Below are 25,588 nucleotides of genomic sequence, written 5' to 3' on the forward strand. Positions count from 1 at the left end.
CCGTTGGGCCAAGTTATCAAAATGCCATATATGTGACAGAAAAAAAACCCTCAGATTATTATTATTATTTTTACAATTTAAATTAAATTAGTGCTTCTGCTTTTAGCAGACTCTTATTTATTTACATTTCTTTACGACTACTTAAGTCACGATTCTGTGCACTTTTACCTCCTATGGTATGAATTATACAGGCAAGTATCGGTAATTTCTATTGCTCAAGTCAAGATGACGAACCGGTTGCAAGTTGGAACATCGACGCTTGCCATTTCCCATTTTGACCAGCAGGCGGCAGTATTGGTGCGTTGCCTGATCTCAATAAACGTGAGTTTTGAACTTGTGGTATTTTTTTATCGCTCAGAACAACTTTCATACTCTTTCTCTTATTATTTTAGTGATGGAGCCTCACTACTTTTTTAAACAATGAAAGTTTCACTTTCCTATTCTCCGAGGTTTCTCGATGAGACATGAAGCTTAATAGTCTAGCATAGTCTTGCATGAAAGGAAAAAAAGCAGATAATGAAAAGTAAAAGCAAAAACGCCCTATTCTTTCATCAGGCTCACATAAATTATCACCCAGCTCAACTAATTCACTTGAAGTCCTCTTTTGTGCAACAAAGTTTCAGATGACCTGACCCTCATAAATGGAATTGTAAGCGTTTCACTTGGTTTTGTCTATTCACAACGCTGCCAAAGACATTGCTTTTACAAAATAGTACTGTGAGAAAAAAATCACATCATACACACTTCAACATTACAAGAACGCGTTTTTATGCAAACGTTTGTGTTTTTATGTTTTTATTAAATTGTGTTTTCATTTCAAAACCAAAGGGGGGCGAATTTGGTTGGCGTTTAATATATAAATGTAAAGGACCAAAATTGCATTAAGTAAGGTACATGGCTAATATAGATTATTATTTTTGCATTGCATGCGAGTTATTAGGAGGAAAATACAACGGAGGAAAATACAACGGAGATGTTAAAAGCGGTCGTCACTCTGCTGTGTTCTATGTCCTCGTATATTTGACTATCTACAGTCGCTTTGTGGATGAATCCTAAAATATGTATTTATTTACAAATAGACATCTAAAATAATTTATTTCATAGCCAATGAATACTCTTGAGCTCACCAATGTCGACTTTTTTTCTACCGTTTCACACGTTGGTTTAGATCTTTCCGATATAACCTGAACGCAACGGCTAGACCGCTGCTCTTGCAAGACATAATACGCTTCAGACAGTTCCAATTTGTGCGAGTTAGAGTCATGCCAGAAGATGTGCGGGCGCAACATGTCGAAATCCAGGAATTAACGGCGTGCCAGTGGTTTTCTTTCAAAGAAAGGCAAACTTTTAATCCTTGAAAAACGTCGTCGGAAGTCAAGAAATTGCACAATTCGGTACGTGGGCTGCTTTCAACGCACGGTAATCTTTGTTAATTTGACAATATTTTTTGTTTTGATGCATGCAATTTGACAGTTGCGTCAGATATTAAAGTGATTCGAGGCTGTAGTTGATATTGTTGATGGTAATGGTTGCTTCTAGTAAGAAATATTAAACGTCCACACAGCGTGTCAATCGCGTCATAAACTCGCTTGTTTGATCACTTTGAAGAGGACGTTTGGAAACGCTTACGTCCTCAACACAAAGTTACGATATAATGTAATATATATTCTAAACTTCAGTGTAGTCTACTGTTTTCTAGCCATGAGCCTTTTTTGGATCAGTAAGCAACGGTGCAGCACATTCCTGACGAGCGGCGACTCTGTGAAACTTTTTGACATATATGGTAAATGTCTGTACTGTATCGAATTTTTTTTTTTTTTGCGAGTGTAATTGCACAATTCCAACGTTTGTCAGTTTGGGGGCGTACAGTTTCACTGAGATAAGCAATGTTTGTGTTTGAACTGGACACTTTCAGTTAAGTGAACTTTGCACAGTTGCTTCACTCTGTCTTGTCTTTTTATTTTTCTATTTCATTTTTAAGTTCATTATATTAGAAAAGGTGCTTGATGCCATTGAATCATTTGCCATTTCCTCCTTTTCACTCACCCCCCATGGTGTCCTCATTTAGCTCAGCCAAAGCCAATTGTTCTCCTCTAATGAGTGCCTCAGTGTGATTCCACGAGTTTCTTTCTATTTCAAATGAAAGCTGAGCATGGTCAATGACCAGCTGCTGAAGAATAAAGGAACAAAAATCAATCTGTTACTAGTGAAAAGTTCCATCTTCCTCTTTGACCCCACTTGACCTTGCAGACAATATGTCACAATCATTTCAAGGACAAGTGTTGTCCCAATGCACCTAGCAGCTACCGTCCAGGTGGTCTAGACAGGAAACTACCCAAGTGTGTCTTGGACTTTACATCTGGCATGGAACACTTTCTTAGGCAAACTGCATCAGAATGTTTTTCACATTTATAATGGTTTTGATTAATGCTGTTGCAGCTTTTCCCACTTCCAGCTAAGTTTACAGATCAAGAGTCAAAGGAAACATTTGAATCAAACATGTGACAGCATTGTTTGTTTGAAAGTGGCCGAGTGTGTGCCGTAAGTGATTTAGCAGGCCATATGGAGGTTAGGTCTATATATTTATATTGTTAGTCTGGCCATTTACTTGAAGGCAGATGCCATAAATGCTCAAAATGTGTGGCGGAAGACTATTCAGCAGCCTTGAGCTTTATTTCCAAACAATGTGGGACTTGGGTCATGCTGACATGACAATAAGTCAGTAAAAGTGCTAACTTTGTGGGGCGGGGGGGGGCAGTAAGGGGTCAGTTTCACATAAACGACTCGATTCTCTAAATGATTCCCAATCTCACATACTTGCAAATAACTTAACAAGCTGTAATATGTAATATGCAATGTGCATCTACTGCTTGTCCTAAGGGACAAAAATTGGCTTGAATTTTCTTTCCATATGTGATATTTAAATAAAGAATTCATTGAGTAGTGCACTTATTGAAATAATATGATTTTAGATGAGACTGGACAGACAAAGCAGTACGGAATGCAAATTATATTGTCTTTTAAGATCCGGAATTTTTGCAGCTTTGTGTGAATGGGGGAAGTTTTAAAAGTGTGAAAAATGCACACAAAAACTAACCCCAGAATGTTGAAATAATGTTTGTTCATTTTCACCGCAACGGGAAGCAATCATTCTCTCATTAAGGCCTATTTTGATGAGGGTGTTTTTTTTAAAGCATTTGGGCAGTAGTGTTCATGGTACTCTGTGGGGGTGTTCATCACTCACCGCAACATGTGCTCCAAAATGCAGTGGATTCAAATAAGTGCCTCATTTGTTGTGTCTGTGTGGGCAGTGCTTTTGTTCGAAAGTGAGGATTTGATTGAGATGAAGGGAGAGTGTCAGGGTGTATTGTTTACCCCTGTGAATAGAAAGTCGTTAGTCTCTTGAGGCCCGTGTGGAAGGGGATAAACTGCAGGAGTCATGTGGGAAAAAGACGGCGCTGCTTGTCGAGGAAGACGAGGCAAGAGGGAGGGTCATGGAAGATAAACATAGCGGCAGGGCCAAAATAATAATTTGGCTGGTGGGCTCCTAGTTGGATTTGTTTTCTACAGAAGAGGTCCCTGAGTGATGTTGTCCCTGTTCGTCTGTCCCCAGCATGTCTGACTGAAGATATCCCAGGAGGGTTTATGTCATGCCCAAAGAGTCTCTCAAGCCATTTTGGGGCAAACAGCCAATGCAACATGACACGGTTAGTTCATCCCTGAGAGAGCAGGAGTATTTTTAGCTTTTTTATTTCTCCAATCAGCTTGTTCTGCATGACCAAACGTCAATTTGGGCAGTTGATTGTTGCTTCAAACAATCATTAAGTGCCCATTTGTGCATCATTTTGGCAGCAGGCTTTTAATTGGGGCTCAGTCAGAGGGACAGAAGAAGAGCAGTACATAGAGACCTACTAAACTTTGATGACTGTGAACTTAAAAAAAAAAAAAAAAAACTGCAGATGCCAATGCTTTTTTAAATTTATTTTATTTTTATTTTTTTAATTTAAATTTTTACTTTTTACTTTTACTTTAATTTTTATTTTTACTTTAACATTTTTATTTTTAGTTTTTTATAAAGGTCATGGTTCACCGTCCTTGTTTACCCGCGCTTGTTGTCTCTACCGTCCCCTTGAACGAGTCGTTGAATTAGTGTGACGGCTGGCAATTAGAGGAACAAGGAAGAAGTGATCCATTGGTGCTTTTTTTGTTTAATAACCGTCAGAATGGCTTGACTTGCATCTGTCTCCTATTAAGGGAGAAAATTGCTGACTCCCTTGCTGCGGGTAATGCATCCATCAGCTGTGGGAACCAAACACTCCATTTGAAAAGAATTGCAGCTAGTTTAAGCACAGGTGCTCAACCTTGCATGAATAGTGGACTGTATGATTGTTTTTCTTTTGTACATTCTGTCACCTCCCCTCCCTTGGAAAACAAGAATAAGAAATTGCAATGTGTCAGCAGAAATAGGTGGAATCTAATGTGTCGTTTAATTCTGCTTTTGTCCATTCGGCAATGCTGGTGCCTTCTACCGCACCTCGGTATCTCTTCGGATCGGATATTTATTTTTCTTCCTGGGACCGGGATCATCGGTCGAGACCGGCGTAACTCTACGACGGCTTCCTGCTTTTCCGGCCAGTGATGACCGGGTCCCTCGCCTTGGCCTTGCAGCCGCAACCCCTGTGGGGAGTCCGCTCCCTCGTGCTCGTCGGAACCAACGACTTTCGCCATGCTAGCCCCGTGGTGACCATCTGCACGTGGTCATCTGCATCTGCACCCGACTGGGTGCCCAGGCCGCTGCTCACACGTTTGCCTGCTTTGTGATGTTTTCACCGATTCACGACCACGGTCCATTGGGCGCCGTTGAACTGGACTGCCCTTACACCTGTCTATGGACCCCGTGGAGGCTATTTTGTGTGTTTTGGGGTGTTCTCTTGTATTGAGGGGTGCTGGTTGGCCGCTGTTACTTTTTTTCCTTTGTCTTTTAGCTTTGATGGCTTTTATCTTGAGCACTTTCTGGCTTTCTTTGTGGCGCCGTTGTGTGGCAGCCTTATGAGAGCCTATTGAGTTGCGCTCATGCCATCTGTGTGTCTTTTGTATACCCACTCTGTGGTATGGATACTGCTGGGGCCTGAATTTCCCCACCCCGGGGGATCAATAAATATTCAATCAATCAATCGATACACATGGCCAAACTATTTCGAGTGATGGTTTTAATCGGCTGTATTAGATATTTATCACTCTTTGATAAGGCATGATGTAAAGACATTCAATCAAATCCTGACATTTTATTTTTCCGAATCTTTTTTTAGAGCCTACCAGTGACCATTGAAAGATTAGCATAGTCTGGACAATAGTAAGTGGGGTGGGCTCGGAGGTCATTGTAGGTGGGATTATTAGGATTTTATTACTCGGCTGAGACTAGTTCAAAGCCTACAACCAAAACGTAAAGCCCACTTGAGCAACTTACACACAAACGAACACACTACTTCAAACTCCAAGTTGGAGCAAAGGCTGTATGGATAGGCCGCATTTGTAAAGAATCTTATTGAGGCAGCTCAGTACTGTACTGACATCAGCGTGGCTGGGATCATTCCATCTCATCCACGATAAATCCACGATAAAGGTGAATCTCAACTATAATAATTGTGTTGTGATGATTTGCATTTGTGTTGATTCATAGAGATTTGAAAATAAAAATACAATTATCTACTTTCTTGCAAGTTTTCTGCGTGTCTAGCTCTGTGACATTTCTCTCTGCATTCCTGCACATCTTAATTGGCACTCTTCTTGGCAATGGCCTCACTCGGCTGGCTAGGCTGTCAGATCGGCACAGTGGCCAGAGAAAGCAAATGGAACAATACAATCCTAATCCCCAAATAATTTCTGCTACTCTGATCTTGCTGGCCTAAGAATGCGATGTTGTAAAAGGCCACAGGCTCACTTGGAATCACAAATGAGCAAGTTCTCATGCACACTGATCCATGTTCATTTACTGCAAGAAACCAGAGAGGAACTTGCCTGTGGTTTTGCTTTGAGGGTACACACCTCTTCCTAGCATGAGGAATTGGAAAAATATGACACCAGAGTGTATCTTTGATCTCAGCGGAGTCCTACAAAGAAAAAACTACATAAAAGGATTTTTTTTTTTTTTAACTAGATTGTTGTTCAGTTTGAAGTGTTTTTTGCGTTGACAATGTTGTTTGATTTATTGGCCATTTCAGCGGATCTTTTTTTAAGTGTAATTTTTTTTTTTAGATTTTAATTCTGCTTAATATAATTTGCTAGCATCACTATTTTGGGCTCTGCCACTGATGTGAAAAAAGGTACCCCCCCACACACACTACATCACACGTGTCAAACTCAAGGCCCGGGGCCCAGATACGGCCCGCCACATCATTTTATGTGGCCCGCAAAGACAAATTGTGCATCAAATTCGTGTCATTACTAGAATTGCAAATTGTCTCCACTTTTAATATCATTTTTTTTTAAATATTTGACCAGTTTTTACTCGTCTGATTTGAAAACGAGTTATTTGTCAGTTTGTTTTGTAGCTTTTACTGTACATAATATGAGGTGCTCAGACATTTATTTGGGTTGACAGTCATAATGGCCCTCCGAAAGAAGCTATGACGACAATGCGGCCTGCGAGAAAAATGAGTTTGACACCCCTGCACTCGAACTACATAATGACACATCCAAACTATTCTTCTGGAGAGCCCGTCTTTCCAACGCTGCACTGACTTTCTCTCCTGATTAGCATGAGCTCATATCACAGTCCTCCCACCACGCATGCCTCCAGCCAGGCTGCACTATACATTACAAAGTGGTTGGCATGTGTAAGCCAAGAGCACCAAAGAGGGGAATGACAAGAATTCCCCCCTTACTTACTGTAAGGTCCAGTAACCCTTTGGCCTCACTTCACTGGGCTGCTGATGCATGATTGAAAAAACAAAACAAAACATGAGACCTGCTTATCTAAGGACCATACTAGGAAGGATCACCATTTCTCTGCTTTACAGTAAGCCTAGACATGACGTGTCTTTGTTTTCTTTTTCAGCTCCAAAGGCCTAAGTGCCATGCCAGAAGGGTCCCATTCTGTTCTCCACCAGGGCCCAATGGGGGAAGGTAAGCTCAATGCATCTCTGAATTTCTTCATACTAAAAGCTTGAATTTGTCAGTCTAGTTCCTCATCTGTGTAGGAGAACCAGAATGCTGCAAGTGGAAGAATTAGACCAAAGTAATGTCTTGGAGCGAGCGGTCCTCCTACAGTCGTGTTTGGCTCAGAGCGTCTTTGTGTATCTATGGATCTCTGCCAAACTCCGCCATACAGCTGCAAACCTCGCACACATCAAACCAGAATGTGTCCAAATCGCAGACCGCTAAGATAGTTTGATGACGCTGCATGCACGGAGGGGATAAAAACAAGGATGGAGGGCGGCAACTCGAATTACATATTATTTTAGTGTTCGTTATCATTAGTCGCAGAGGCGCGGCTTTGACACAAGGCCTCTTTGTGTCTGTTTGCCTGTTCTGTCCCTCACCCCCCCCCACGCCTCCCCTCAACTCTACATTCGGCGCTGGGTTTCCTCTTTGGCTGGAGATTACAAATGTGTCAATGGTTCCCTTTTCTTTGCTTCAGCTTTGGACCAAAGAAACATTTGGCTGGAAGAAATGTGTGTCATCCACTTTAGTACTCGTTTTTCTTCCAAAGTACACACGGTGCACTGGTTGTACTGCTCATGCCGCGGTGCATTTTGCAGCTTGTTCACATTTAATTTGACCTAGTTGGGACGAATGTTAGGGTGACTTAACTTCCTTGTTATTGTTGTCTAGGTGGATGTTCAATAACGGAGGACGAAAGAGTGGCACTACGAATTAAATTAAAAAAAAAGAATCAATCTGTCAATTAATTTGTCGATTAATCAATGAATCAGATTTAAAAAAAAAAAAGTTTTGATTTCCTCCCCTTTATTCAAAAATAGGACATTATTTCAAATGGATGATGCAGAAAACATACATGAATAATAATTATTATTATTAGTATTAATTTGGCCAGAAAAATAGTTTGCCCAAGTAAAAGTAAAGGCTTTATTTCAAATCAATACAAAGATCTTGCATTTAAAAAAAAATCTAAACAATTAATTGATTATATTACTTTAATAATGGATCAGTTGTTGATTATTCAATTAATCATTGCTCCTCTAGAAACAACTAATTATGATATTTGTGTGATTGCTGATCAAATGTGGATTACTGGACACAAGGAATGCACATGGTGAAACCAGAATGGGAGTGTGGTCTGGGTAAACATTGTGGTGACCATCCAATTGTAGTTGCTCTGCAAGGTCAAAGGTTTATGAAGTGAGTGAGCTGTGTTGATGTCCTTTTTCCTCCACTACCCGCATGCTTGAAAATCCTTTGTGAGTTTTCACCCAAAAAAAAAAACCACCCTAAAGGCAAGTATCTTCATCCTTCAAGTGGCGGATATTCCCTTTGTTACCTCAATGGATTATTTTTCCAGAGCAGCTCGATGACAGGAACATAAAAGCCCTCAGACTTTCCACCTCAGTGCAACTTTACACACTATGGTGGAATATCCTGCCCATCATTTTAAATGGTGTCAAAAGTTTGATGCACATCTCAGCTGTCAGTTTGACACTGCGGCGGCTCGCTCAAAGATAAAGACTCCCTCCCGCAGATATCCTTACCCCCTGGCAGGAATGTAGCTGTGTGTGCAGAATGTACAGCTTTAAATGGCTTCTGGGGGACGGGCCAATGATCTCCATTCTTTGCAGCTTTTCCAGCCCAGTGGGTATCGAGATGTGGATGGATGATGGCAGCAACATTTTTTTTTAACAGAGTACCTTTGCTGGATAGGAACTTTTTAACTGCTGCTTAATTGCTAACTGCAACCTCACATAACCTTTGATAAAATGCTGAGTTGTACGAGTTTAACTTAGTTTTGAAGTTGTTGCATCTACACCGTATATAATTGCATACCTGGTGTTGCTGCTACAACCTCACTATATTGTCTCAGGCTCTCGTTGCATTTAAATATCATTGTAAATCGTTTTACTGCACCCTACAATAGCATTCCTACTATACAAGTCTTCCACTGGATTAGCCACATTAGTCACAGGCTTTCTGCTCTGATTTTTGCAAGAACCTCAATCAAATCAGCCTGTATCACTTTTTGTTGGTTTATGTTCTAAGCAATTGCATGGATTAAATGAGATTATTAGTCCAACATTTATAGTGGAACCTGTTATGACAAGGCAATTATCTTTGAAAAAGAGACTTCATGGATCTGTTTTCTACAATTTTATTTCATGACTTGATCGCATTCCCCCCAGTACAAGAGCAAACCACACTTTTTTTAAAAAGTAAAATTAGTAATAATCTGATCCATTGAAATGGGCCACAGTTGTTCATTATCAAAGTTTTAATAAGTGGCTCGAATGTGTTCCACATGTTGGACAGTTTTCTGCTCTTTTCTTTGTTTATTCACTTGAGGAAGCAAGCAGAGGAGAATTGCCACTACCTGGCATTATTATTCTGCCTTATCAGGGGTCAGCGTTGTTCTGATAAAAGATATGGGTCACTGACGTTAAATTCCTCATCGGTCCGCGCGGATACCTAAACCGCTGAATAAACTACTTCGCACCTTTTACAACCCTGCACGTGATTAACGGCTCGGTGTGAAGCAAATGATATTCTTCCTCTCCGCACTTAGCACAGCTGCACACTCTGGAGAGGTGCTAACACGACAGCAGTGTGCTTGTAGATCAGCAAACTGGTGCTAACGTTTACAGTGGACTTCAAGCCGCCATCAAGCCCAGATGTGGAAGGAAACGTGAGTGTTGAATAGATTGAGGACTGGCTGAGTATGTAAATGCCTGAAGCATTCTTGTTGGTGGTGGTGGAGGGGGGGGCAAAGTCGATGAAGGGGTTTCCAAAGTGGATCATCACATGCCAATACGCTGAGGTTGCTTGGCATGGCTGGATTCTTTCAGGGCTGGGGCCGAGCACACGGGAGTTTTACCGGATTAAATGGGAGCTTTTCGTGCTTGGAAGACTGACAAATCTGCCCTGATGAGAAATTTCTCAAAACTCCCACGTTGTACTTGTTTGTGTGTATGACTGTTAATATAATCTAATTTTCCCGTTTTGCCAATCGCCTTCTTAAACATAACAAAATATATTTACTACAAAGAGTTCAGATCATTTTACTTGTAAAAACATCCAAATTGGCAAAATGTTTCCCAGCCCAGCATTTTGACCTTGAGTGTCACTTTGGAATGCAGGTTGAACGTGTGTATTCTGCTCTCCACTGCCATTTATTTACTCACCTTTGGGCTAATTATTAACATTAAATCTGCTTGTGAGGCAAATGCTGGTAGAATTTGAATAGAACTTTTACGGTATATATTCAGAGCACCCAAAAAAAAAAAAAAACGTGACCTGAATTCCTCCCTCCATTCTGGTATCGTAAACTAATCTGGGTCTTGTATAATTCCTGCCATTTAGGCTCATGCTGTTTGATAATGGTCTGCAAACACCTCTGGGTCTTATCCGAGAATGCAGCCTCCTTGCCCTCATGTGGAGTAGCCATTCACATTACTAGGTTGGAAGGAGCTTTTCCCAAGGGGATCAGACTTGCAATTGTTAGGTGTGGGGGGATTGAAGAAGGAAACACATAGGCGCAAGGAAAAGCTTCATTTTATTGGAGCGTGAAAGATTATAAAGTTCAATCAGTAAGAATGACAGGCTCGCGTGTTGTGTCAGTGGAAAAAAATAAATAAATCAAGTTAGGGAAGGTTGTCTTTTTATAAGATAGGAATCGTTTCCTTGTTTGTGAGAGAAGTTTCCACGTTTTTTTTTACATTCGTTCCTGCTGCAGGTGAGAATCTGTTGAACTAATACAGATTCAGTACAAGCCCAGATTGAATAAGACTGTTCTTCAAACTGATGTTTTTTTGGGTGAAGAGGTAAAAAATGCATGTAGGAATTACTAGAAGAAGAAATAAATTCGACAGATCTGTCTCCGGAAACACGATTTGACAGTGCCAAGAATGTATCAAGGAACCAGATGATAAAACAATCATTTGACCAGTCTAATTCAAGTCTAGCTCGTTTTCCCTCTTGGTGCAGGTCATGTAGTCAAGTGTGACCACAGTAATCAAACTCTGCGTGAACTCAACCAGTCTTGGGTCATGAAGCTCAATCTGGTAAGAAAACAATCCAACCATACAAATGCACGCGAAATGACCCCGATTGGTGAGTTCTGCATGCAAATCAATCTCGGCGCCAGCTTACCCAAATCTAAAATCAAAATAAGTATTTTTTTTTTACATCACTGCTCATTATTTGCCTTTAAACATAGTGTGTAATAATTTAATGACGAATATACGATGGAGCGGAATGTGATTCATTTGTTGTTTTGACCGCCCACAGTTTGTCAATAGCAGGATTTACAATTTTGTATCAAGCAGAGATAGTGGAAAGATGTAATCAGCAATTCCATGTTTGTGATTCACAAAAGTTATAAATGCTTGTCATTGCTGGGAAAGGCGGCCCTTTATTCTCACTCATCAGTCTGGTCTTGGCGGGAATGGGCAAGATTTAATAAGTAAGCATCATTGGCTTTGAAATGTTGCCCTTTTTTTGTTTTGGTTCTTCTCATTATTCCTGTCTGTGACATCATCACGCACAAGAACATTATAACTACATGGAGCTATTTCAAATATGTAATTAGTATTGTCTGCTAGCAATGCTTGCCATTTAACCTTTGGAGCCTGCATTGTTTTTCGACTCTTATGCACTTTCGCATTGTATTACGCAACACTGAATAGCGTCTTGGTAATTCTATTGCGCTACGAGAGACGAATGTACAATAAATAAGCAGGCGATGTTGCAACGATGCTTGTTTGCATGCATCATTGTTGGCAACATGAGTCATATCCTCTCGAGATTTTGCAACCTGCACAAAGTTTCGTAGTGGCATGCCATGCCTTATCCTTTCCCCATTGTTGCGATCCATATTCGCAACTATTTGCGCTGATACATTCCAGATCATTTCAAGGAATGTTATGGTTGGAATATTCATGACACTTGAGGTTTCTTCCAGTAAGGTAGGCCCTCTGATAGTCCGTAAACCAGATTTTCTATATAAGGGAATGTTCTCTGAGCCTTAAAGAGAAGTTAATCATTTTTGTCATTCCAGTGACTGCGCCTTTTTAGAAAAGTTAATTGCTATGTGCTTTTATGGCTGTCAGTAGTCTTGTTCATCCCCGGAATCACCATTATGACATCAGAGCATGTGAACCATGTGCATTGCTTGTCAGATAAGGACTAGCCTAGACTTTACATTACAAAGGGTGGACCGATTTATCATCAAGCTCCTTAGTGAGTAAATGTCTCGTCCCGAAACACCTCATTTTTAATCATCATTCACAAGTCCAAACAAGGATTTTATTGTTCAACTATATTTGACGGCTAACACCCAAAAGATTTTTGTTAAAGAGGAAAATCATGCTTGTGGCATCAACTTCACTTTTGGGTACATTGATTAGACTTTAAGCTACAACTGTAGATGAACAGTTGCTCAAATTTAATACAATAGGAGTAACTTAGGGAAAACATTAAGTGAAGTTTCTTAAGTGTAAAACTCACTGAAAAACTTCTCTCTGGGAGTTTGAGGGCTGTTATGAATGTCATCCAAATACGTGCCTGTCACTGCAGTCTTGACTTAGTTAATTATGTGGCAGCCACAAATGAGCTTCTACACTCTACAAAAATTGTGGTCTGTTTTTTTTTTTTAAAGCTTTCAGAGCATAATCTGTCTTCCTTATTCTTAAACTGTAAATGAATGGGAGAAAATATATCTTATGTGTGTTTAAATTTCTTATGAAGAATACTTTCATCCAATGACCAGAAGACTAGATCCAGTTGTGTTTGTGTCCCATTCCAAACACATAAAAGCCATAATGCAGACTTTGCACACAAACGAAAAGCCCACAAACCGATGGGTGTCGTCGTGGTTCTGTTTAAACTTTAACTTAATAGCATACAGTTTAGTAGCACACACATGACAGGAGTGACACTGTAATAGTTCTGGCCTTGTCAATGTGTCCTGCTGAGCTTAACAGCGATTGTTTGCAGATGTTAAAGAGACTCGAGACGACATGCCTCCTCGGTGAAGACCTCACCAAATATCACAAATAATGAAGGATTAAACCACTTTTGCATTGGATCGCACTGGCCGAGTGCTCCGCCGTGGCCTTGTTGAAGGGGAAACATAGTGAAGTAGTGTCAGTCACAGATAATTCAAGCCTATCTCTTGTGGTTCGTCAAAGGTGTGGTATGAGCTCAGATCTTAAGTGAACTATGGTTGAAACTGCAAAAGCATTTTTTCCTTTTGGTTATAATGGTCTTCGAATATTATATTGGGCCATGCCCAATGGCACCGCTCATAAGAGTGACTTGGTAAAGGAAGCTGCTGGGTTTATTCAAATTGGTATGTAATAGCTCACCTTTGCCCTTCCCTTTTTTTTTTTTTGCACCTTCGATGTACTAGTTTTACACAGAGCTTAAACAGTGGTCATCTCCCCCCACTATTTCTCACACTGCATTGCTTTGGATCCCTTAGCGTGCATAGTGGAGCAAGTAGACAGAGCAACAAGTCTCTTTTCAGCTCAGGACTGAGTCATGGAAAATAGAAGGGTGCCAGATGTGCATGCATGTGAATAAACTGGAAGGTCATCATTCAACTGTCAAATTTACTTGACAGCATTTGTCTGCTCTCGTGTGAAATATCTGGCTTGTTTTGCGTCAAGAACAATCCAAGATGTAGTTTCAGTCGAGTGGATATGTTGGCTGAGAGTAAATTTTCTCTCGGGCTTAATGGTTAAGACTTTCCATGATGCACAGCTAATGATGAACATTTATCCTAACTTGTCAACACAGATGTAGGTGAGCGGGTTTCACGATGACAACGTGAGCCACATCTGTGAGCGATCAGCACCAAATTACCCTCACCGTCCCCACTTGGCAATGGACTTTACCTGAACCGTTTCACTTCACAATTGTAGCTTTATTCGAAATACATTGACAGAGACTTACTTATGTTGTGTAGCATAAAATAGCTTTGACCTCTTTGAACCCTGCAAATACTTCAGGAAATTGAACTCTCTTTACAATGGCAACTGAGTACCACTGCGTTCCATGGTATATTTTGGATGCAATGTGAGGAAAAATCCTCCTGGGCCTGGCCGAGGAGGATGGGAAACTCAATATGTAGGGTATTTCTTGAGAATTTCAATGCAGTCTAAAAGGGTATGTAAATAAAGCTCCCAGTTCCGTTTGGCTATTTTCATCTCATCAGTCACATTGCTGGGTTTTGCTATTTGGTCTCTTTACATGGCATCTGAAAAGGGGTGTCTTGACTTTTTACTTTTTGTCTTTTTTTTTTTTTTTTTTTTTATCCACTGGATTTGGCCTTTCCTGCTATGGGCAAAAACAAAAACCTAGTTTTTGAAGCAATGGTCATCTGTTCCTGTCGAGTTGCCCTAGATGAAGGAACTCAACTCGGGAAATACTGAACCATCTATTGCAAGAAATTTAAAAAGCCAAAGAAAAGTCTTTGTATAAGCCTCAAGAGACATACTCAGATCTCACAATGACACAAGAAGTTTTGTGTCACCTAAAAAGTTTTTCCTTTTCTTCCTGGAAATTTTCACAAGTAGGTCTGTCTTTAGAGATATTCCAAAAAATACAAATGGGGCTGAAAAGATTTTGAAAAAAAAAGTGAGATTTCCCTAATGACATCCCCTTTTTTATGTGTTCCTCTCCTCCATATAGAATATCCTCGGTTACCCTCGCCCCTCTCCGCTGGAGACCATGAACAAAGAAATGCAGATTTAGAATCAGACTGTTACCATCAACTATGTGCCGATCCACTGGATGGAGAAGGCCAACGTCCAGTAAGTCTCGTGTCCACCTTGTCTTCTGGATCGTCCCGTGACAGTCACAGCCTTTTTGGGAGCACCGTCACCCTCCCTTCCTCCTGCACACCACCTATACCGAGCGAGGAGGACATCGACTTGGAGCTGAGCCCGGCTGAAAGCGCTGTAGAACACACAAGAGAGCAGAGTCCCGGCCTGGCGGGGTTCAGCAGACTATGGAAGCCGCACCTAATGCTTAACCAGTGGAATAACAATAACGCCACCGCCAACAGGAGAAGTGCACAGATCCTTCATAACCCGGCTTCACCTGTCGTCACGGAAACGATGGCGCCCAACCCGAAACTGACCCACGTGGACCGAGTTGTCATGGAGATCATCGAAACGGAGCGCATGTATGTCAAAGATCTGCGCAGCATTGTAGAGGTGAGTCAACTGTTCTTTGGAAGAACTTAGAGCTATGACTTTATGTCCACAATTAGGCAATTATTGTCTATTGCAAGTAAAATCTCGTTTGATCTGACATTTGGCAACTGCTGTTATTGTTCCAGTCAATGGCTCGGTCAAAACCTTAGCGCGTTTTATTTACATTGCAGTGAGTATGCTCCTATTTGTTGTTTAAACACAATGCAGGTCTTTCACTTCCCAAGCCTCCCTTTGGAAACAAGAACATCACAGTTGAGCTGTGGTGATTTGCAAAAAAAAAAAAAAAAAAAAAAAGATTTTCCCACTCAACAAAGCATTCAAACAACTTGACGAAAGGAAAACCTCTTTTGGCTTCAACTATGTTTGTAGTATAGAAACAGGAGCACTTAGCTGTCAGACAATCCTCTGCTACTAATGTGTTTAACATTTGAGGCATTTCTGAAAAACGTTGGCTGTAAACCAACAAGCGTCTTTCCTCACCTTGTCTCAAGCCACACTGGCGTCGAACTTCTGACAAAGCCACTTCAAATCATGACCTCCTCGTCGCTCATTTGACATGCCTGGTCTGGCCGCGGCTGTACAAGAACTTTTCCAGCCAACACAAACACGGAGACCCGCGGGGTTTTCCACAAGCTACAATGTGAAAACATGTTCTTGTACAGATGTATCCGCTGCCACTGACCTTTTTGTAATTACATCGCTGCCTTAAGTTATTTTATCGTGAAGCTCAAATGAAGCAAAGAAGTGAGAGACTTCATTCCACGACCTCATCAAAGCACCGTCTTGATATGACGCACTGTCGAAACTGTGTCCATCCGCTCTCTTTAGATATTGTTTTATCACTGGCTCACATGCCTCTCGTTCTCAACGGCCCACATTCAGTGGGAGTGGAGAGAACAGCTGTTTGACCCAGATGGTCCCACACAGCCAAATACACCCCCAACACCTGGCTTTAGCCACCCACAAACCGTCATACCTGACATTATATAGACAGGAATGTGAGGATCCCTTTAACAGTGTCGCCCACAGGCTCAAGTTGTAATAAAAAGTATTTTTGATCGCCGCTCGTTGCTGACCGAGCCTCCCTATCTCCCACATTTTGCGAAAGGTCACGTGTGCGCTGCTCTCATCGTGCAGGAATGCTGTGTCGTTCTTTCAGTTGTAAGTGGCGGACTGCATTGGATCGACTGTTTTGTCTTTTTTTGGGCACATCTGGTTGTCAGAGTGTGCTAGTTTGCCTCTTGTCCACATCCCCTGCTACTTGTTTGTATGACACGTGAGTGTGTAACTTTGCATGATGGAGCGTATAGTCAGCCGGATGTTGGCATTTTGGGCTCCTGCGGATGTGAGATTTTTTTCATCTGCCCTGGAAAGAATTCAATAGATATGCGATATGGGCAATGGTTGTTTATACTGTGTCAATCAGCATAGCCTATAAATAAATGGAGCAAATCAGTTTGAAAGGTCAGATCACAAAGAAGGAAAAATTTTCCATGATATCTAAATTTAAATAAATACATTAAATTGTAATAATAACAACTGATTCTAGTACTTCTTTAAAGTAAGCTATATAAAACATGCACATCCTTGCGACCTCTAGTGGTATAAAATTGCAAGGGTCGGGATTAGACTTCCCTGGTCAGATTCCAAAATAATGTGAATTAATCGTAGAATTGCAATGTGACTCCATCTCACTACTTTTTTCCAGGACTATTTGGCTCACATTATCGATACGAGCAACCTGCCCATGCGCCCAGAGCAAGTGTGTGCTCTGTTTGGAAATATTGAGGACATCTATGAATTCAACAGGTAAATTCTCTCCTCCATAACTATACTGACTTGTATTATTATTATTTTTTACATTGCCTGATTTTACTCTGAAAGCTTTTATTTCATGTTTGATATTCCACCCAGTGACTCCAAATGGGCACTAAAAGCAGTAACTGCGATTTACGTCAGCTGGTGGCCATTGCTGACCCTGCCGCTTGCCAAAACACACATTAACATTCCTCCCATAGTGAGGCGCGACTCTGGTAATTCCAGAGAAGCCAGAGAAGTGTAGGATTTAAAAAAAATATTTGTGTTTGTTATGAGTCTTACCATTTTTTGTTAAAGTAAATTCCACTTGCATCACAGTTACATTTGCAAATTTAAAAACTATATACATTAATTTTTTTTTAGTTTGTTTTTCAAAATTTCCTGATGATGTTACATAGTTTATTCTGGATATTATACCACAAGTTTTAAAACTTACTATGACTTAATAAATGTATTTTCATTGAAGATGAAAATGTATATCCAAGCATTTCACACTATGCAGTTCAATTCACATTGTCATAGAGTATCCAAATTGTATTTATTTACTTACATTCCTGAAAAGAAAAAAATGCGTGAGTGTTTTGTAATTCCTAACAGTTGTGATAATTGTTGGGATGGATTCTGCTTTTTAGTTTCAAATGAACTTCAACCTGGCTGGACTCAGCTCCACAGCAATTCAGCTATTTTACAGTCTGCACTGCCTACTAGTGGCAAGAAATGTTATAACGTGGTCTTTTAAAATATGGAGTACTTTATTGTCAATAGGCACTCATGTATTTCATTATTGATCATTTTATGCTCTGTTGCATCTCTTACAGTGAGTTGCTGCAGTCCTTGGACATGTGTGACAACGACCCTGTGGCCATCGCCCAATGCTTTGTCGAGAAGGTGAGCGTTCTTATCCTCCTCATATTTTTCAAGAAATGGACAAACGCACACGTCATGTTGCTCTTTGGTTCCCCCAGAGTGAATATTTTGAGATCTACACCCAGTATTGCACCAACTATCCAAAGTAAGAGCTGCAAAAATAGATATTATGATTCACATCAGCGTCATGACAAACATGTTTTTACAATCCTCTAGTTCAGTCGCGGCACTAACTGACTGCATGAGGAGCAAAACCCTGGCAAAGTTCTTCAAGGATCGTCAGGCTTTTCTGAAGCGTTCTCTCCCGTTGGGTTCTTTCCTTCTCAAACCCGTGCAGAGGATCCTAAAATATCACCTGCTGCTTCAGGTAAATCATATTCCTCAGTTGTGCCTACTTATGAAGAGCCAACCACAATGTCCTTCATCTGTTTTTTGGCAATGAAAGGAAATTGCAAAGCACTTTGGCCCAGACGAGGACGGCTACGAGGTGATCCAAGAGGCCATAGACACCATGACAGGGGTGGCCTGGTACATCAACGACATGAAGAGGAAACACGAGCACGCCGTCAGAGTGCAGGTTTGCTACGATGACGAAACGCAGTAACGTGAGAAGATTGTTAATGCAGTTGTTGTCCTGTGCAGGAGATCCAGTCCCTTTTGATCAACTGGAAGGGTCCTGACCTGACCACTTACGGCGAGCTGGTGCTGGAAGGCACCTTTCATGTCCTGCGGGCAAAGAACAGTCGGACGCTCTTCCTTTTTGAAAAGATGCTGCTCATTACTAAAAGAAGAGGAGAGCACTATGTCTACAAGACTCATATCTCTGTATGTTTTGTTTTTTTAATTATTGTTAATTAGATTTTATAAGGAACAAAAATGCACCTTTATTGATTATTTTCAGCAGGTTTAATTAACATATTGGGCTAACTGGACCCTTATTCTTTCCTAATATTGTGATTTTTAGTGCTCCACCTTGATGCTACTTGACAGTGCAAAGGATCCTCTGCTTTTCAGTGTTATCCACTTCAAGCATCCCAAGCAGCCCCATACCGTGCAGGTAAACGTGAACTGTCCCTCAATTGTTTATTATTATAGTTAAAAACAGGGCTATGTGTTCACTTATTTCATCAACCTTATTTTTTTTAGAATCATCGCGGTAATAAAATGTATGCTTTACTTTCGGATGCTGCGAGTAGGCTGCATTGTGTTTTGTTTTGTCGGGCCAGCATGCGTCATCTGTATCTTTAATAACACGGACAAGGGCTTGTTGTTGTTGTCGTAGGCCAAATCTGTAGAAGAGAAGCGTCTCTGGGCCCATCACATCAAGAGGCTCATTCTGGAGAACCACAACGCCATTGTTCCGCCAAAGGTTCACAACAATGTCCATTCACTGTACTGTATAACTTTGTTTCTTTCCAACCATTTTTTGACAAAACTCTCTAAATCTGCTCATATTTCAGGCAAAAGAAGCTATCGTGGACAATTCGAATTGTGAGTGTGATTATAAAATGGTGTCATGTTAATTTACATTCTATTCATCTTGTAAAGAAATTGTTATTGTGAAGTCAAATGAGTTTAGTGACCATCTTTTTCCCGACTTAGGTGTTGGGAAGTACCACTGTAGCCCAGAGAGGGTAAAGAGAGCAGATTCGTACCAGTCGAGTGACATCCATCTTGCAGGATGGAATGGCCGGAGGAGTTCAGGTACAAATATTTTTGGACTCCATTTTGTATCCAGCAAGCCGCATACAACCCCAACTGTATATTTGTTTGGGAATGGCATTAATTGACCCCCTCCCTCCCATCTGTTTTAGAACCTGCTAAACAAATCATAAAAAATACGAAAGGTCAGTAAATTGTTTACATCATATTTGTCAAATGTATTGAAGTCGCTCTGTTACATGCACATTTTGTCTCCGGGCCCAGAAAGCAATCTAACCAAGGCGATGGTTATAATCGTACGAGAGCTTTTCAAATTGCAGATCTGCTTTGTTCGCACTCAAAGATGGTCGCTAACCAGATCAAAAGACACACTCCCACTCCACTGGCCTAATGAAGTTTAATTAAATGGCATCGGTGCAAGGCTCTCTCCTCCGCAAGCTCTTTTCAACAGGCAAATTCAGCCTTGGCTTCGGATCTGCTCACATTTGTCCTAATTGTTCATTATGAACGAGCGAGCCGTCGTATTCGTGTCCCGGGGTTATATAGTCTATTGTTCCCGATGTATTGAAGATATCATTTTCATGTCAACCTTGCCATCTCAATGAGGGAGTTGGCCATCACAACCTGGATAATTGCATCATGTTCACTTTGAGAGAAGGATGTTTTGTAATTGACTTTTATCTAATCACAAGGCCTCCCGTGAGTCTGGGCCAGACTAACCACTGGCCGGCTGCTTGCGCCTGGGCTATAATTGCACAAGATGCATGTGTTACACGGCTTATTTGCGCATGAAATATTGAATTTGGGAAAATCGGAACATGGTCATTTGTTAATTACTGCTTCTCTGTTTTCTCTTCGCTCTCCTTACAGATGTTTTGAAGGTAAGTGCTGGAAATGTTTTCTCGAATGTTTGCACTCGGTTGAAATACTAATGTTAAAATAATACTGGTAATAATAATAATAAAAGTTATAATAAAAGTAATTATAATCAAATTAATAATAATAATAAAATTAATTATTGATTTAATAGCCAATTGGCTAAGTCTGGTGCATCTACAGAAATGTACACTGTCCCTATCAAATAAAAAATCTTTGCCAGAACAATTTTTCACAGAACGTACTGCAACCAAATGATATCTCATCAGAAAGCAAAGCAGCTTAATGATTCCCAATCCCAAGTGTTGTCCTTCTGTGTGCCGTCACTCGCAGCATGCCGAGAGTGAGAGCGCCCTACTGGGGGACAGGCCTCAGGCTTCCGGTCTAACCGAGGGTGAGAGGCCTGCTGCGGAGGATGCCACACAGCAGCTAAGTTCCACACCGGCAGAAGTGCCCTCCTCGCCTCATGAGGGGGGTCCGAAGCTGCCGATGACAGAACAGCAAAAACAGGAAGATGAGGAGGGGGACAGTTTCAAGGAGGATTTACTGATGGGGGACGACCAGGTAGCCGACTTTGCCAGCTCCGTGTTGGCAGCCATCTCCTGCTGGCACTATCAAGCCCGGGCTTTGCTTTCTTCTCACTTCACAACGGTGAGGGTTTCCAGCCACCCACGGCTTTCCCGGTTCCCCGCTTCGTTGCGTTTGCTCTGCGCACCTCTCGACCGCTCTCCCACGCCGACCCCCGTCCTACTCTGTCTGTATGTATGTATGTATGTACGTACGCATCCCACTAACAGCTGCATGTGCGCCTTGCACAATGAATGAGTCAGGTTGTGTTCTTGTGGGCTGACGTGCTCACATGCTAGCTGTGAGCCGCGGAGGTGCAACACGCAGGTCATGTTCTTTGTTTGCATGGGCCTTTCTCTGCATCCGTTGGTGTGTTTTCCTGTCTGGTGCCGTTGTCAACGGGCTGCGTTTCATGACTAGTTTTCAATGAAACTCGTGTCTTCATTTGCATCACGACCGTTGACTGAATGTGTTCTGCTTGACTTCAAAGATGAATGCAGCCAGCTTATTAAATGATTCGTCTTTGATAAACATTTTCCCGTCAGAGTTTTCATAATCACCTCCATTGTTATAGCACAATGGGCTCTGATTATGTTGTTGTTTTGGAAGGCTTGAGTTCTTATAAAAGGCTACTTGATTCAATATCAAGTGTCGCCGACAACAATAATTCTTCTGCTGAGCCCTGCCTACATTTTGAAAAGATTCAAACTGAAATGTGTGGACTCTTTCAGGATGATGAAGCCGGCGATACCGCTCAGCTGACCGACACGCTGAGAAAGGAGACTCAAGAAACACACAGCCATGAAGAAAGCCAGAGAGATGCGGCTGAGACAAAACAGGTCCTTTTCCCCTTCTTCTATTCATACTGGCTCAGTGAATAAGTGTCAACTCATTCATCAATACATAGACAATCTATCTACAATAGATAGACGAGAACATCAGGCCCATTTAAATCATGTGGCAGTTAGAATTGGGTACATGTGAAGCCCTTTGAGACTTGTCTGTGATTTAGGGCTATATAAATAGACTTGACTTGACTTGACTTGATGAAATTCTGTGTCGAACTGCAGCGCTTAACCGTCCGTTCCTTTCATTTTGACTGTTTAGTTGGCTTTGAAATGGTCCATGAAGATAATGGCCAGTGCAGAGTGCTTCGATCTGCTTTCGATGTCGAATTGCATCTCTAAGGCAAACCTATTTGTCATATTTCAGGTCCATTTGGACGAGCCGCACCCTTCGGACTGCGTCTCTCAAGTAGAAAACATCCGTCAACAGTCCGAGTCATCGCTAGAGGCCGTCACTCCGGAGTCGGCTGAGACTTCTAGAGAAACCGGTGAAGAAGCGGAGGGGGAAAGCGACTCGTCTGGTCTTCAAGTGGAGGAAACGAGTGCGCTGATGAGCGGCGAGCTCTCGGAGGAGGAGGAAGAGGAAGTGGTGGCCGGGAATAAGAGAATCCTACCGTGCTCCGTGTTGGCTCAAGCGAGTGTAATCGCCGAACGCTTCATCACTGGCTTGCCCAGGCGGAGCAGCCTGGTCTCTGAGGATCTGGGCTCCCTGGCTTGCTCCTCACCTTTAACACCCAATGAAGTCTTCATAAGCCCCTCCACCTGCACGGACTCTGAAGAAAAGTCGCCCACTGTATCACCTCCTGAGCTGCAGGTGACCCCTGAGACCGTTTGTGAACCCGTCCCCGTTGAGGGGGAACGTCGTTCCACTCTCTCCAAACAGGATCTCCTCCTGATCCACAAGATCAGAAGATACTATGAGCATGCCGAGCACCAAGACGCCAACTTCAGCATCAAGCGCAGGGAAAGTCTCTCCTACATTCCAGCAGGTCTGGTCAGGCAGTTGAGTAGGCAGCTTAACAATATTCCCGACCAGCACGCCGCCGTCCCAGTCCACAGGAAAGTCCTCTCCCGTTACAGACCTACTTCTTGGTCAGTCTTTGACCTTCCGGGCTTAGAAAAGAACCCAAACGCAGACATTGAGCAAAAGGCTGAACGACAGAGATCAGAGGAAGTGAAGGCTCGATCTCCAAGTGTCACTGATTCTTCTACCACAGATGAAGACTTCCGACCTTCATCGGAGATGATCAAAGTCTGGCAAGACATGGAGTCAGAGGAGGAAGTCCAGCAGACTGGAGAAGAGGAGAAAAATCCCTTTGAGTGTTTGGACTCCTCAGAATGTAAACTCCGAAAGCAACCATCCCTGATTCTAGAAGAAACAAGTCCCTCGTCCGAAGGTTCAGATGTTCTACTAAAAGACTCCGCTCGAGACTGCAAGCAGCGTAGAACCTCTATGACTCAAGGTCTGGTCCAGCTCCCCAGGCTCATTAGCTTCAGAGCCAGCGTTGACGAAGACCAGATCTTGCAGGACATGGGCAAGATGAAGAACAAAGTGTTCCAACTGGCTCGTCAGTACAGCCAGCGCATCAAAAATAACAGACCGATGGTCTGGCAGAGGAACCGGGAAGCTTCCAGTCAACAAGGATTCAAGAGCATGCCTGCTGTCCTTGAGGAGAAGGTCAAGAAAAAAAGTAAATGGAAGATGCCTTTATTTATTTATTTATTTTATTTTATTTAAACAACTTAGCGGACTTCAAACATGTGCTCTACAATGTGTTTTGTATTTAATGTGTGCAGGTAAACCCAACCTAAGACTGCCCTTGAATGCTTGTGACCAGATGGTCATCCACGAGGTGAATACACCGAGTCCGGTCCAGACTCCATCTTCTGCGGCCAGCTCCCGCAGCACGCTGACCGATCCGCAAAGCCCTCAATTGGAGAACTTCCACTGGCCTGACGTACAAGAGCTTTGCTCCAAATACAACCCCAGCCAACCGGATGCTGATTCCTCAAACAGCTTGCTGGAATGTTCTCCGGCCAAGTGCAATTGCTGCTCTCACACAGACTCTCATAAAGACCCGACGCAATGTCCGGCGGCACAACCCGAGACTTGGTACAAGGAGAGGGGAGATCAAGACTGGCCTCGCCCCCGGTCCAAACTACTGTGCAGGTGGAGCTCGCTGGAGCACATGCTTGGTTCCCTGCCACTCCATGAAGTGCAGAACTTGCAGGAACCCGTGCGGACCTGCCGTCCTAGCAGTCTGGCGTCTCTGACCGCCGCGCAATGCAGCGTCTTCGCAGAAGGAGACCAGCAACTGGAGGACAGCTCACAATGTCCCGGCAAGTCGGCTGCAACGAGTTCAGCCAAGACGTCAGAAAGTAATCTGGTGAAAAGTTTACGGGAGAAGTTCCAGAGTTTAAGCACCAGCTCATCAACGTGTTAACTGTTTATCTTTACTAAGAGGGAACTTTTGGTCAGTGTTGTGCAGTCCGCATTGGACGCACCATTCGGGAAGGGATGTTATTGGTCCATGCAATGTGGGAAACGATGTCTTTAAAAAGAAGTTTGTTGCAATATTTGTACATTTGGGACTTTTCCTAACTCATCGGATGTAAGTGTGTCAACAGTCCCCTGATTGGTATCATTACTAGATAAGCTTTTGTTTAGTTGTCACTCAATGTTGGCAATTAAACTATACTAATTATTAAAGCATAACAACAAGCAGATGTGGGAAGATTACCTCAACTAAGCTGACCGCACACCAAAGAGTTTCTTTTGTTGGCTATAAATGTAAAAAAAAAAAAAACCTTAAAATGTGACAGCAGTCACTTTGACTGACAGCTGTTTTCATGCATCACTGGAGCTTTATTATTTTCCTCCAATTTCTATTTTTATTGAGTAATATTTATGAAGCTGTATTTGGGGGCAAACGTTGGCATGTAAATCGCGACTTTAGTGTATAAACTCCTTTTGAAAGCTTTCTATTCCAGAAAGACTACTTGAACTTTGCCATATTTGCATTAAAAACAGAAATAGCGCGTGGCCGCCGGTCACTGATGTCATGGACTGATGCACATACAGTATTGTCATGACGTATGGAGTACAAATCTGTCTGAGGAAGTCTTTGATGAGACTGAGTTCATGAATAAACTTTTATTCTATCTGTATTAGTCCTTAATATGCTGATTGCTATATGCATAAATCAGCATGAATGCATAGTAGTATCAATATAAGATATATTTGCCTTACATTTTCAGATTGTCATGGTCATTACAGTCAATTCTGAATACAACTTTGATCTCCACTCAACAAAAGCACTGATTTCAAATTTGTATGTCTGTTTGTATTGGTTTTTTTCCAAACTTGCAAAAAAATATGCACAACAGCCTGGCATTTTTTTTCTCTTGTGTCGTGTTGAACGGAGGCTCTGTTATGTTTTATCATATCAACAATAACGCTTAAAAAAAAACATGCGTCAAATGTGCTAGCAGTAGTATGAGCTACACCGGATGTTTGCTCGAGTCACCCTTCAGCGTAAAATCATATCCGTTCTCTTATCACGTGTA

General features: G+C 41.9%; 1 protein-coding gene and 1 long non-coding RNA gene across 2 annotated transcripts; one reads left to right on the top strand and one right to left on the bottom strand.

Moving 5' to 3' along the window:
- Positions 1-67: 67 nt before the first annotated feature.
- LOC119116303 lies at positions 68-685 on the bottom strand. Its single transcript, XR_005096261.1, has 2 exons — positions 252-685; positions 68-154 (listed from the first exon to the last, which is right to left on the bottom strand). It is a non-coding gene; the product is annotated as an uncharacterized LOC119116303 (long non-coding RNA).
- A 626-nt stretch (positions 686-1,311) lies between these two features.
- On the top strand, positions 1,312-25,189 carry LOC119116353 (pleckstrin homology domain-containing family G member 3; the record flags this gene model as incomplete). Its single annotated transcript, XM_037241668.1, has 19 exons — positions 1,312-1,394; positions 7,058-7,125; positions 14,860-15,386; positions 17,095-17,195; positions 18,023-18,092; positions 18,170-18,216; positions 18,288-18,438; positions 18,517-18,648; positions 18,714-18,896; positions 19,036-19,128; positions 19,354-19,440; positions 19,532-19,562; positions 19,674-19,775; positions 19,886-19,918; positions 20,604-20,614; positions 20,943-21,260; positions 21,908-22,015; positions 22,389-23,712; positions 23,819-25,189. Coding segments are annotated over 19 exons (4,116 nt in total), but the record flags the coding sequence as incomplete, so codon positions are not given.
- Positions 25,190-25,588: the final 399 nt, after the last annotated feature.

The sequence above is a fragment of the Syngnathus acus genome, chromosome 22, assembly GCF_901709675.1.
Source record: "Syngnathus acus chromosome 22, fSynAcu1.2, whole genome shotgun sequence".
Lineage (NCBI taxonomy): Eukaryota > Metazoa > Chordata > Actinopteri > Syngnathiformes > Syngnathidae > Syngnathus > Syngnathus acus.